The sequence below is a fragment of the Oncorhynchus clarkii genome, chromosome 28 (genome assembly GCF_045791955.1).
Source record: "Oncorhynchus clarkii lewisi isolate Uvic-CL-2024 chromosome 28, UVic_Ocla_1.0, whole genome shotgun sequence".
In the NCBI taxonomy this organism is placed as follows: domain Eukaryota; kingdom Metazoa; phylum Chordata; class Actinopteri; order Salmoniformes; family Salmonidae; genus Oncorhynchus; species Oncorhynchus clarkii.
The window spans coordinates 45297957-45311734 of record NC_092174.1 but is presented as its reverse complement, the minus strand read 5'-3'; the positions used below and the strand labels follow the sequence as shown (position 1 = coordinate 45311734).

The following is a 13778-nucleotide window of genomic DNA, read 5'->3' as shown; positions in this document are numbered from 1 at the left end:
TGGGCAGAGGGGGAGCGGGGGGGCTCCAAAGTATCTGTGATGCATCCAGTCAGCCAGCCAGCCAGTCAGTCAGTCAGCCAGTCAATCAGTCAGCCAGCCAGCCAGTCAGTCAGTCAGTCAGCCAGTCAATCAGCAGTCAGCCAGCCAGTCAGTCAGCCTGTCAGCAGTCAGCAAACCAGTCAGCCAGTCAGTCAGCCAGTCAATCAGTCAGCCACTCTGTCAGCAGTCAGCCAGTCAGCCAGTCAATCAGTCAGCCAGTCAATCAGTCAGCCAGTCTGTCAGCCAGTCAATCAGTCAGCCAGTCTATCAGCAGCCAGCCAGCCAGCCATCCAGTCAGCCAGCCAGTCAGTCAGTCAGTCAGCCAGCCAGTCAGCCAGCCAGTCAGTCAGCCTGTCAGCAGTCAGCAAACCAGTCAGCCAGCCAGTCAGCCAGTCAGTCAGCCTGTCAGCCAGTCAGCTAGTCTGTCAGTCAGTCAGTCAGCCAGCCAGTCAGCCAGCCAGTCAGTCAGCCTGTCAGCAGTCAGCAAACCAGTCAACCAGTCAGTCAGCCAGTCAATCAGTCAGCCAGTCTATCAGCAGTCAGCCAGTCAGCCAGTCAATCAGTCAGCCAGTCTATCAGCAGTCAGCCAGTCAGCCAGCAAGCCAGCCATCCAGTCAGCCAGCCAGCCAGTCAGCCAGTCAGTCAGCCTGTCAGCAGTCAGCAAACCAGTCAGCCAGTCAGCTAGTCTGTCAGTCAGTCTGTCAGCAGTCAGTCAGCCAGCCAGTCAGCCAGTCAGTCAGCCAGCCAGCCAGTCAGTTAGTCAGTCAGCCAGCCAGCCAGTCAGTATGTCAGCAGGCAGCCAGTCAGTTATCCAGTCAGTCTGTCAACCAGTCTGTCAGCAGTCAGCCAGCCAGTCAGCCAGCCACCAAGCCAGCCAGTCAGCCTGTCAGTCAGCCTGTCAGCAGTCAGCCAGCCAGTCAGTCAGCCAGCCAGCCAGCCTGTCAGCCAGTCAATCAGTCAGCCAGTCAGCCAGCCAGTCAGTCGGTCAGCAGTCAGCCAGCCAGTCAGCCTGCCAGTCAGTCAGTCAGCCAGTCAGTCTGTCAGCCAGTCTGTCAGTAGTCGGCCAGTCAGCCGGTCAGCCAGCCAGCCAGCCAGTCAGTCAGTCAGCCAGTCAGCCTGTCAACTTGTCAGCCAGTCAGTCAGTCAGCCAGTCAATCAGTCAGCCAGTCTGTCAGCAGTCAGCCAGTCAGTCAGCCAGTCAGTCAGTCAGTCAGTCAGCCAGTCAGTCAATCAGTCAATCAGCCAGTTTGTCAGTGTCAGCCAGTCAATCAGTCAGCCAGTCAGCCAGTCAGCCAGTCAGCCAGCCAGTCAGCCAGCCAGCCAGCTGCTGTGAGATTAGGCGTCAGATTGGAGAGAGCAACAATATGTATTAGTTTGGAGCGCTTCCTTTGTTAGAAACATGAAGAAAACACTGCAACCGCTATCCACCATTCTAATTCCTCTGGAGCTGTGTGGGTGTGTGTGTGTGTGTGTGTGTGTGTGTGTGTGTGTGTGTGTGTGTGTGTGTGTGTGTGTGTGTGTGTGTGTGTTGTCTGTGGTGGTGACATCTCCTTACTTCCCCAATCAGATAAAGTGCGATCAACGCAGCATTAAAGAGACAGATCGTTGAGGCAGACGCAGAATGCAAGCGAACGACAGGGAAAGATGGGATCCAAAGGAATCAGAGGAAATAAATTATTGATTAATTAAAATAGATTCAAAAATTTTTTAGATCCAATTCACTGCCAGCTCCGCCCACACCATTGTCCTCCCACATCATTGTCCTCCCACATCATTGTCCTCCCACACCATTGTCCTCCCACATCATTGTCCTTCCACATCATTGTCGTCCCACATCATTGTCCTCCCACATCATTGTCCTCCCACACCATTGTCCTCCCACATCATTGTCCTCCCACATCATTGTCCTCCCAAATCATTGTCCTCCCACATCATTGTCCTCCGACATCATTGTCCTCCCACATCATTGTCCTCCCACATCATTGTCCTCCCACATCATTGTCCTCCCACATCATTGTCCTCCCACATCATTGTCCTCCCACATCATCAAAACAATGTCCAATATCGCTGTCTTTCAATGTGCATATTAGTCAAAGGTCAGTTATATTATTCTATTGTTATGGGTATAGATGACCTCTTTAATTGTGTTGATTTGATGGAGCGGAACTTTTGTCATAAACTATATATTGTCCAGGCTGTATCACATTGGGAGACCAATATGGATTGATTGGGAGACCAATAGGGATTGATTGGGAGTCCCATAGGGATTGATTGGGAGTCCAATATGGATTGATTGGGAGACCAATAGGGATTGATTGGGAGTCCCATAGGGATTGATTGGGAGTCCAATATGGATTGATTGGGAGTCCCATAGGGATTGATTGGGAGTCCAATATGGATTGATTGGGAGTCCCATAGGGATTGATTGGGAGTCCAATAGGTATTGATTGGGAGTCCAATAGGTATTGATTGGGAGTCCCATAGGGATTGATTGGGAGACCAATATGGATTGATTGGGAGTCCCATAGGGATTGATTGGGAGTCCAATAGGTATTGATTGGGAGTCCCATAGGGATTGATTGGGAGTCCAATAGGGATTGATTGGGAGTCCAATAGGTATTGATTGGGAGTCCCATAGGGATTGATTGGGAGACCAATATGGATTGATTGGGAGACCAATATGGATTGATTGGGAGTCCCATAGGGATTGATTGGGAGACCAATAGGGATTGATTGGGAGTCCCATAGGGATTGATTGGGAGACCAATATGGATTGATTGGGAGACCAATATGGATTGATTGGGAGACCAATAGGTATTGATTGGGAGACCAATATGGATTGATTGGGAGACCAATATGGATTGATTGGGAGACCAATATGGATTGATTGGGAGACCAATAGGGATTGATTGGGAGTCCCATAGGGATTGATTGGGAGTCCCATAGGGTGGCGCACAATTGACCCAGCGTCGTTCGGCTTTGGCTGGAGTAAGCCGTCATTGTAAATGAGAATTTGCTCTTAATAGTTAAATAAAGGATACATTTAATTTGATTTAAACAAAAACAAAAAATATACATATAATGTTCCTTTATCAGAATATATACATTATAAGTAAAATTACATACATTGTTTCTTTCTTTGTGGTATATGGGGCATTTGTGGTATATGGGGTATCTGAGGTATATGGGGTATCTGAGGTATATGGGGTATCTGAGGTACATGGGGTATCTGAGGTATATGGGGTATTTGTGGTATATGGGGTATCTGAGGTATATGGGGTATCTGAGGTACATGGGGTATCTGAGGTATATGGGGTATCTGAGGTACATGGGGTATCTGGGGTATATGGGGTATCTGAGGTACATGGGGTATCTGAGGTATATGGAGTATTTGTGGTATATGGGTATCTGAGGTATATGGGGTGTTTGTGGTATATGGGGTATCTGTGGTATATGGGGTGTTTGTGGTATATGGGGTATCTGTGGTATATGGGGTGTTTGTGGTATATGGGGTGTTTGAGGTATATGGGGTATTTGTGGTATATGGGTATCTGGTATATGGGTATCTGAATGTGTAGCCATGGTGACAGCATTTCCACGTCCTACCCCACTTGTCTGAATGTGTAACCATGGTGACAGCATTTCCACTTCCTACCCCACTAGTCTGTCTGAATGTGTAACCATGGTGACAGCATTTCCACTTCCTACCCCACTAGTCTGAATGTGTAACCATGGTGACAGCATTTCCACTTCCTACCCCACTAGTCTGAATGTGTAGCCATGGTGACAACATTTCCACTTCCTACCCCACTAGTCTGAATGTGTAGCCATGGTGACAGCTGGTGTGTATAAGGTCCTTTCTTGTTGGTCCAAAACATTTGTTTGAGATTCATGATACAGTGCCTTGCGAAAGTATTCGGCCCCCTTGAACTTTGCGACCTTTTGCCACATTTCAGGCTTCAAACATAAAGATATAAAACTGTATTTTTTGTGAAGAATCAACAACAAGTGGGACACAATCATGAAGTGGAACGACATTTATTGGATATTTCAAACTTTTTTAACAAATCAAAAACTTAAAAATTGGGCGTGCAAAATTATTTAGCCCCCTTAAGTTAATACTTTGTAGCGCCACATTTTGCTGCGATTACAGCTGTAAATCGCTTGGGGTATGTCTCTATCAGTTTTGCACATCGAGAGACTGAAATGTTTTCCCATTCCTCCTTGCAAAACAGCTCGAGCTCAGTGAGGTTGGATGGAGAGCATTTGTGAACAGCAGTTTTCAGTTCTTTCCACAGATTCTCGATTGGATTCAGGTCTGGACTTTGACTTGGCCATTCTAACACCTGGATATGTTTATTTTTGAACCATTCCATTGTAGATTTTGCATTATGTTTTGGATCATTGTCTTGTTGGAAGACAAATCTCCGTCCCAGTCTCAGGTCTTTTGCAGACTCCATCAGGTTTTCTTCCAGAATGGTCCTGTATTTGGCTCCATCCATCTTCCCATCAATTTGAACCATCTTGCCTGTCCCTGCTGAAGAAAAGCAGGCCCAAACCATGATGCTGCCACCACCATGTTTGACAGTGGGGATGGTGTGTTCAGCTGTGTTGCTTTTACGCCAAACATAACGTTTTGCATTGTTGCCAAAAAGTTCAATTTTGGTTTCATCTGACCAGAGCACCTTCTTCCACATGTTTGGTGTGTCTCCCAGGTGGCTTGTGGCAAACTTTAAACGACACTTTTTATGGATATCTTTAAGAAATGGCTTTCTTCTTGCCACTCTTCCATAAAGGCCAGATTTGTGCAATATACGACTGATTGTTGTCCTATGGACAGAGTCTCCCACCTCAGCTGTAGATCTCTGCAGTTCATCCAGAGTGATCATGGGCCTCTTGGCTGCATCTCTGATCAGTCTTCTCCTTGAATGAGCTGAAAGTATAGAGGGACGGCCAGGTCTTGGTAGATTTGCAGTGGTCTGATACTCCTTCCATTTCAATATTATCGCTTGCACAGTGCTCCTGGGGATGTTTAAAGCTTGGGAAATCTTTTTGTATCCAAATCCGGCTTTAAACTTCTTCACAACAGTATTTCGGACCTGCCTGGTGTGTTCCTTGTTCTTCATGATGCTCTCTGCGCTTTTAAAGGACCTCTGAGACTATCACAGTGCAGGTGCATTTATACGGACACTTGATTACACACAGGTGGATTGTATTTATCATCATTAGTCATTTAGGTCAACATTGGATCATTCAGAGATCCTCACTGAACTTCTGGAGAGAGTTTGCTGCACTGAAAGTAAAGGGGCTGAATAATTTTGCACGCCCAATTTTTCAGCTTTTGATTTGTTAAAAAAGTTTGAAATATCCAATAAATGTCATTCCACTTCATGATTGTGTCCCACTTGTTGTTGATTCTTCATAAAAAAATACAGTTTTATATCTTCATGTTTGAAGCCTGAAATGTGGCAAAAGGTCGGAAAGTTCAAGGGGGCCGAATACTTTCGCAAGGCACTGTATATTGTGGAACATCCTATTAGTCCGATGGAAGTTTTTTTGTGTGTTTTGGATTGGGTTTTGGATTGGGTTTTGGGTTGGGTTTTGGGTTGGGTTTTGGATTGGGTTTTGGATTGGGTTTTGGATTGGGTTTTGGATTGGGTTTTGGGTTGGGTTTTGGGTTGGGTTTTGGATTGGGTTTTGGGTTGGGTTTTGGATTGGGTTTTGGGTTGGGTTTTGGGTTGGGTTTTGGATTGGGTTTTGGGTTGGGTTTTGGATTGGGTTTTGGATTGGGTTTTGGATTGGGTTTTGGGTTGGGTTTTGGATTGGGTTTTGGGTTGGGTTTTGGATTGGGTTTTGGATTGGGTTTTGGATTGGGTTTTGGATTGGGTTTTGGGTTGGGTTTTGGATTGGGTTTTGGGTTGGGTTTTGGATTGGGTTTTGGGTTTTGGATTGGGTTTTGGGTTGGGTTTTGGATTGGGTTTTGGATTGGGTTTTGGATTGGGTTTTGGATTGGGTTTTGGGTTTTGGATTGGGTTTTGGATTGGGTTTTGGATTGGGTTTTGGATTGGGTTTTGGGTTTGTCAACAACCCTCATTTCCATCAGTGTCAGCTAATTGTCTTACCTTTGAGCATATAAACAAACAATGTGTTTTTACTGTACGGTAGTATGACCAGGCTTACCTGTTGGCATCCAGGGGTCTGCTGTGGGCTTCACTCTGGTGTTGGCCTGTTCCCAATCTAGATCGTCCTCTCTCCCCTGGCTGTACCCGCAGGCTGCGAACGGCTTGTCAAAGTCACAATCACCTGTTACAAAAGACAGAAGAGAATCATTCACAATTAATATTGTTCCTTCTAACTCCACACCGGTAGTGAATGAACACATACTCTACATTCATAACATTCTTCTCCTCAGCTTTAACTGTTTTTATTCCCCCTCCTCCAAAAAACATAAGCATCGATATTCATAATGCAATATGGCCGTCGATGCTAAGATGGTGAGATTGTGAGATGATGAGATGGTGAGATGATGAGATGATGAGATGGTGAGATGGTGAGATGGTGAGATGCTGAGATGGTGAGATGGTGAGATGGTGAGATGGTGAGATGATGAGATGGTGAGATGGTGAGATGGTGAGATGCTGAGATGCTGAGATGGTGAGATGGTGAGATGCTGAGATGGTGAGATGGTGAGATGCTGAGATGGTGAGATGGTGAGATGGTGAGATGGTGAGATGATGAGATGATGAGATGCTGAGATGATGAGATGGTGAGATGGTGAGATGATGAGATGGTGAGATGGTGAGATGGTGAGATGGTGAGATGATGAGATGGTGAGATGGTGAGATGATGAGATGATGAGATGATGAGATGGTGAGATGATGAGATGATGAGATGATGAGATGATGAGATGGTGAGATGGTGAGATGGTAAGATGGTGAGATGGTGAGATGATGAGATGGTGAGATGGTGAGATGATGAGATGATGAGATGGTGAGATGGTGAGATGATGAGATGGTGAGATGGTGAGATGGTGAGATGATGAGATGGTGAGATGGTGAGATGGTGAGATGGTGAGATGGTGAGATGATGAGATGGTGAGATGGTGAGATGGGTTTAAAGTGAGACAAAGTAAAGAATTACTGCAGCCGTCGAGGCACAACACACATGAGCGTCATTAGCCAACACGGCAGTCCAATTTCACACTGTGTGTGTGTGTGTGTGTGTGTGTGTCTGTGTGTGTGTGTCAGGCGTAGGCTATACGGTACCCTATTCCCTGTGTGTGTGTGTGTGTGTGTGTGTGTGTGTGTGTGTGTGTGTCAGGCGTAGGCTATACGGTACCCTATTCCCTGTGGCCCTGGTCAACACTACAACCGCTGAGGCAGTCATTTGGACTGCTCATCAATTTAACTGATTTATAACTCTGCCATTTCAAAGTTATGCCCCCCTCCATCCTTGACTTTCACTAAATCAGTCTATATAACACACTGGCATTGTTAGAATCACATTCACAAACACAATTGGAGTTATAAACCACTTTTAGGGGGACAGTTTTGCCCCTCCTTCTCCTGACAGTACAGATGTAGGATCTTAATTTGAGCCAGTTTTCTACAGCAGGAAAATTAATCCTGCAGCAACAGGAAATGTGAATTATTATGTGGATTATAATTAATGGACCATTTTTGTAGGGGTTTATACATTTTTCGTAAGGTAAAAATTAAGTCTGGCATTTCAAAGTGGAAATTACAAACTTCAGAAGCCTTTTTCTGCAACAGGGTGATCAACTTAAGATCCTACATCTATAGGGCCTCCTTCTTCCAATAGTTGAAGGTGCCATGCCCAGTTTTTCACCCTGATAATTGCCTGGAAACTAGACTGAAACTAATTTCACACATTTAACAACATATGAAATAAATGAAGTACAGTATGATGGGGATACATGGGGAGAATGGGTGAGCTGTGGAGAGAGAGGGGAAGCAGACAATGGATCAGACGGCTGTGAGGAGGCTCCCGTCGTTGGTCTGTTCCTGTGTTCTACAACATGCTTGACTTGACTGCTATTTGTTATCTTTTTTGTTTCGTTTTTAATTGAAAAACGTAGCAGCGACTCTTCCTGGTGTCACAAAACATGAAACATATTAATAGGCAAGAACAGCCCAAGGACAAGACTACATTAATGAAAAAATATATATTTAAAAAGGCACACGTAGCCTTTATATCAATACCAATACACACACAAACTATCTGGGTCAAATAGGGGAGAGGCGTTGTGCCGTGAGGTGTTGCTTCATCTGTTTTCTGAAACCAGGTTAGCTGTTCATTTGTGCAATATGAGATGGAACCTAGTTCCCTGTAATATACTGTACGCTTTCTTGAATTTGTTCTGGATTTGGGGACTGTGAAAAGACCCCTGGTGACATGTCAGGTGTGTCAGTGCTGTGTGTAAGTTGACTATGCAACCAACGAATACATTTATGTTTCTTATAAAAAAACAAGAAGTGGTCAAATAGGGGAGAGGCGCAGGCAATCTCTCCTCAACTCTTAGCCAAGAGAGCATGCATAGTATTTATATCAGCCCTCTGACTACAAAGAAGAGCACGACGTGCCGCTCTGTTCTGGGGCCGGCTGCAGCTTAATAACTAGCTCCTTCTTTGCAACTCGTGACCACATGACTGGACAATAATCAAGAGATAAGATAAAACTAGAGCCTGCGGGACTTGCTTTTTGGAGCTGAGCTCCCTGCTATCAACGCACAATGTGTTGTTCAAGCAGTGCATGAACGACACCATGCCTAGGAGATACTTCATCATGAGTCTAGCGCAACAGGCTACATGACAGACGTATAAGGACCAAGGCAGCAGAAAAGATTCCACGCCAGCTGCTGCTGCGGGAGCTAAATTGCACACAGTTCCCAGGGAGGAGACAGTTCCAGGTGGCCAGATGCCCAAAGAACAGAACCCCAAGACACCTGTGACACCTGCAAGCGACTTGTTTGTGGGAAGTGATGCGAGCAAGTGATGTGTCGACTGTTAGGACAAGGAATAACAGCTAAATGAAATCCAACTCGTGCCATTGTGTGAAGACACAGACCTTGTCATCCAGACAATAACTGTCTTGCTGACAGTGTGTCTCGGTGGTTGGGGTCTTGGTGGTTGAGGATCTTGGTGTTTGGGGTCTTGTGGTTGAGGATCTTGGTGGTTGGGGTCTTGGTGGTTGGGGTCTTGGTGGTTGAGGATCTTGCTGGTTGGGGTCTTGGTGGTTGGGGTCTTGGTGGTTGGGGTCTTGGTGGATGGGATCTTGGTGGTTGGGGTCTTGGTGGTTGGGGTCTTGGTGGTTGGGGTCTTGGTGGTTGGTGTCTTGGTGGTTGGGGTCTTGGTGGTTGAGGATCTTGGTGGTTGGGGTCTTGGTGTTTGAGGATCTTGGTGGTTGGGGTCTTGGTGGTTGAGGATCTTGGTGGTTGGGGTCTTGGTGGTTGGGGTCTTGGTGGTTGAGGATCTTGGTGGTTGGGGTCTTGGTGGTTGGGGTCTTGGTGGTTGAGGGTCTTGGTGGTTGAGGATCTTGGTGGTTGAGGTCTTGGTGGTTGAGGATCTTGGTGGTTGAGGATCTTGGTGGTTGGGGTCTTGGTGGTTGAGGATCTTGGTGGTTGAGGATCTTGGTGTTTGAGGTCTTGGTGGTTGAGGATCTTGGTGGATGGGGTCTTGGTGGTTGGGGTCTTGGTGGTTGAGGATCTTGGTGGTTGGGGTCTTGGTGGTTGAGGATCTTGGTGTTTGAGGTCTTGGTGGTTGAGGATCTTGGTGGTTGGGGTCTTGGTGGTTGGGGTCTTGGTGGTTGAGGATCTTGGTGGTTGGGGTCTTGGTGGTTGAGGATCTTGGTGGTTGGGGTCTTGGTGGTTGGGGTCTTGGTGGTTGAGGATCTTGGTGGTTGGGGTCTTGGTGGTTGAGGATCTTGGTGGTTGGTGTCTTGGTGGTTGGTGTCTTGGTGGTTGGGGTCTTGGTGGTTGAGGATCTTGGTGGTTGGGGTCTTGGTGGTTGGGGTCTTGGTGGTTGGGGTCTTGGTGGTTGAGGATCTTGGTGGTTGGGGTCTTGGTGGTTGGGGTTTTGGTGGTTGAGGATCTTGGTGGTTGGGGTCTTGGTGGTTGAGGATCTTGGTGGTTGAGGATCTTGGTGGTTGGGGTCTTGGTGGTTGGGGTCTTGGTGGTTGAGGATCTTGGTGGATGGGGTCTTGGTGGTTGAGGATCTTGGTGGTTGGGGTCTTGGTGGTTGGGGTCTTTATTTTATTTTGTCATTATAATAGAAGCTGTTCCAACACACTGGAACATAGTTGGAATAAAGGCACTCCATTAATAAAATGGATTGAACTCTCAATGAATAATGGGGCGGCAGGTAGCCTAGTGGTTAGAGCATTGGACTAGTAACCGGAAGGTTAAAAGATCGAATCCCCAAGCTGACAAGGTAAACATCTGTCATCCTGCCCCTTTTAAAGGCAGTTAACCCACTGTTCCTAGACCAGTTAACCCACTGTTCCTAGACAGTTAACCTCTTTGATCTCTAGGGGCGCTATTTCATTTTTGGATAAAAAACGTTCCCGTTTTAAGCACGATATTTTGTCACGAAAAGATGCTCGACTATGCATATTCTTGACAGTTTTTGAAAGAAAACACTCTGAAGTTTCAGAATCTGCAAAGATATTGTCTGTAAGTGCCCCAGAACTCATTCTACAGGCGAAACCAAGATGATGCATCAACCAGGAAATGAGCAGAATTTCTGAAGCTCTGTTTTCCATTGTCTCCTTATATGGCTGTGATTGCGCAAGGAATGAGCCTACACTTTCTGTCGTTCCCCCAAAGTGTTAGCAGCATTGTGACGTATTTGTAGGCATATCATTGGAAGATTGACCATAAGAGACTACATTTTCCAAGTGTCCGCCTGGTGTCCCTGCGTCGAAATTGGAGCGTAAAGCCAGGTGCAATTATTTTTCCATTTGAGAGCAAGGAGAAACCAGGCTTCCACGAAGGATATATCATTGAAGAGATATGTGGAAAAACACCTTGAGGATTGATTCTAAACCACGTTTGCCATGTTTCAGTCGATATTATGGAGTTAATTTGGAAAAAAGTTCGCGTTTTGAGGGCTGAATTTTCGTTTTTTTTTTTTTTTTTTTTTTTTTTTTTTGGTAGCCAAATGTGATGTACAAAACGGAGCTATTTCTAATACACAAAGAATCTTTTTGGAAAAACGGAGCATCTGCTATCTAACTGAGAGTCTCCTCATTGAAAACATCAGAAGTTCTTCAAAGGTAAGTTATTTTATTTGAAGGCTTTACTTGTTTTTGTGATAGTTGCCTGCTAAATGCTAACGCTAATGCTAACGCTAATGCTAACGCTAAATGCTACGCTAGCTAGCTACTGTTACACAAATGATTGTTTTCCTATGGTTGAAAAGCATATTTTGAAAATCTGAGATGACAGTGTTGTTAACAAAAGGCTAAGCTTGAGAGCTAGCATATTTATTTCATTTCATTTGCGATTTTCATGAATAGTTAACGTTGCGTTATGGTAATGAGCTTAGGTCTATAAATAGAATCCCGGATCCGGGTTTGGTCGTCGCAACAGGTTAACCCACTGTCCTAGACCAGTTAACCCACTGTTCCTAGACCAGTTAACCCACTGTTCCTAGACCAGTTAACCCACTGTTCCTAGACCAGTTAACCCACTGTTCCTAGACCAGTTAACCCACTGTTCCTAGGCCGTCATTGAAAATAAGAATTTGTTCTTAACTGACTTGCCTCGTTAAATAAAGATGAAATAAAATGAGTTGAACACACCATGAATACAATGTTTTGAACTCTTCAAATGCAGAAGGGGGTTTATTTTTAATTTTTACATATAGCATACAGTAACATAAACTATTTAAAATGCTATTGTGTTATTTGAACACATTTTTTTAATACCGTAATTGTGTTGTATGGCCTTACAGGAGGGAGGGGCCTTTATATTGTGTTGACTAGGTAGGAGGAGCCTTTATATTGAGTTAAATAGGTGGGAGGAGACTTTACATTGTGTTGACTAGGTAGGAGGAGCCTTTATATTGAGTTAAATAGGTAGGGGGAGCCTTTACATTGTGTTGAATAGGTGGGAGGAGCCTTTATATTGTTTTGAAAAGGTGGGAGGAGACTTTACATCGTGTTGAATAGGTGGGAGGAGACTTTAAATCGTGTTGAATAGGTGGGAGGAGACTTTACATTGTGTTGGATAGGTGGGAGGAGACTTTACATTATGTTGAATAGGTGGGAGGAGACTTTACATTGTGTTGAATACACACACACACATACAGACACACACACACACACACACACACACACACACACACACACACACAAACAAAAACACACACACACACACACACCATGCAGGTCATAATGGTTCCTCTCCGTCATCTTCAGAGTCGAGGCAGTAGAATGGATTACAGTGGGTTGTGAGAGAGAGTATATGGTTCTGTACTTGTGTGTGTGTGTGTGTGTGTGTGTGTGTGTGTGTGTGTGTGTGTGTGTGTGTGTGTGTGTGTGTGAAACTAAAGACAGGTGAAAAGCAGAACAGCAACATCCCATAGACTGAATCTCAACACTAACTATATGGAGGCTATATACAGAGTGTTACGGTACAGAGTCAATGTGGAGGCTATATACAGGGTGTACCGGTACAGAGTCAATGTGGAGGCGATATACAGGGGGTACCGGTACAGAGTCAATGTGGAGGCTATATACAGGGTGTTACGGTACAGAGTCAATGTGGAGGCTATATACAGGGTGTTACGGTACAGAGTCAATGTGGAGGCTATATACAGAGTGTACAAGTACAGAGTCAATGTGGAGGCTATATACAGGGGGTACCGGTACATAGTCAATGTGGAGGCTATATACAGGGTATTACGGTACAGAGTCAATGTGGAGGCTATATACAGGGGGTACCAGTACAGAGTCAATGTGGAGACTATATACAGGGTGTTACGGTACAGAGTCAATGTGGAGGCTATATACAGGGGGTACCAGTACAGAGTCAACGTGGAGGCTATATACAGGGGGTACCAGTACAGAGTCAACGTGGAGGCTATATACAGGGGGTACCAGTACAGAGTCAATGTGGAGACTATATACAGGGTGTTACGGTACAGAGTCAATGTGGAGGCTATATACAGGGGGTACCAGTACAGAGTCAACGTGCGGGGGCATCGGTTAGTCGAGGTAATTGAGGTAATATGCACATGTAGGTAGAGTTATTAAAGTGACTATGTATATAGATGATAACAACAGAGAGTAGCAGCAGCGTAGAAGAGGGGAGGGGGGGAATGCAAATAGTTTGGGTAGTCATTTGATTAGATGTTCAGGAGTCTTATGGCTTGGGGGTAGAAGCTGTTTAGAAGCCTATTGGACCTAGACTTGGCGCTCTGGTATTGCTTGCCGTGCGGTAGCTCAGAGAACAGTCTATGACTAGGGTGGCTGGAATTTTTGACAATCTTTAGGGCCTTCCTCTGACCCCGCCTGGTGTAGAGGTCCTGGATGGCAGGAAGCTCGGCCCTGGTAATATACTGTTCCGTACGCACTACCCTCTGTAGTGCCTTGCGGCCAGAGGCCGAGCAGTTGCCATAACAGGCAGTGATGCAACTGGTCAGGATGCTCTCGATGTTGCAGCTGTAGAACCTTTTGAGGACCTATGCCAGATCTTTTTAGTCTCCTGAGGGGGAATA

The 13778-nt window shown here is 45.5% G+C and overlaps 1 protein-coding gene across 1 annotated transcript in view; it reads right to left on the bottom strand.

The window, feature by feature from the left end:
- LOC139386493 (receptor-type tyrosine-protein phosphatase mu-like) overlaps window positions 1-13778 on the bottom strand; it is a 474202-nt gene that overhangs the window by 376735 nt on the left and 83689 nt on the right. The window contains exon 2 of the mRNA XM_071132061.1: window positions 6220-6342. Coding sequence (XP_070988162.1) covers window positions 6220-6342 — 123 coding nt within the window. The remainder of the gene's footprint in view (window positions 1-6219; window positions 6343-13778) is intronic.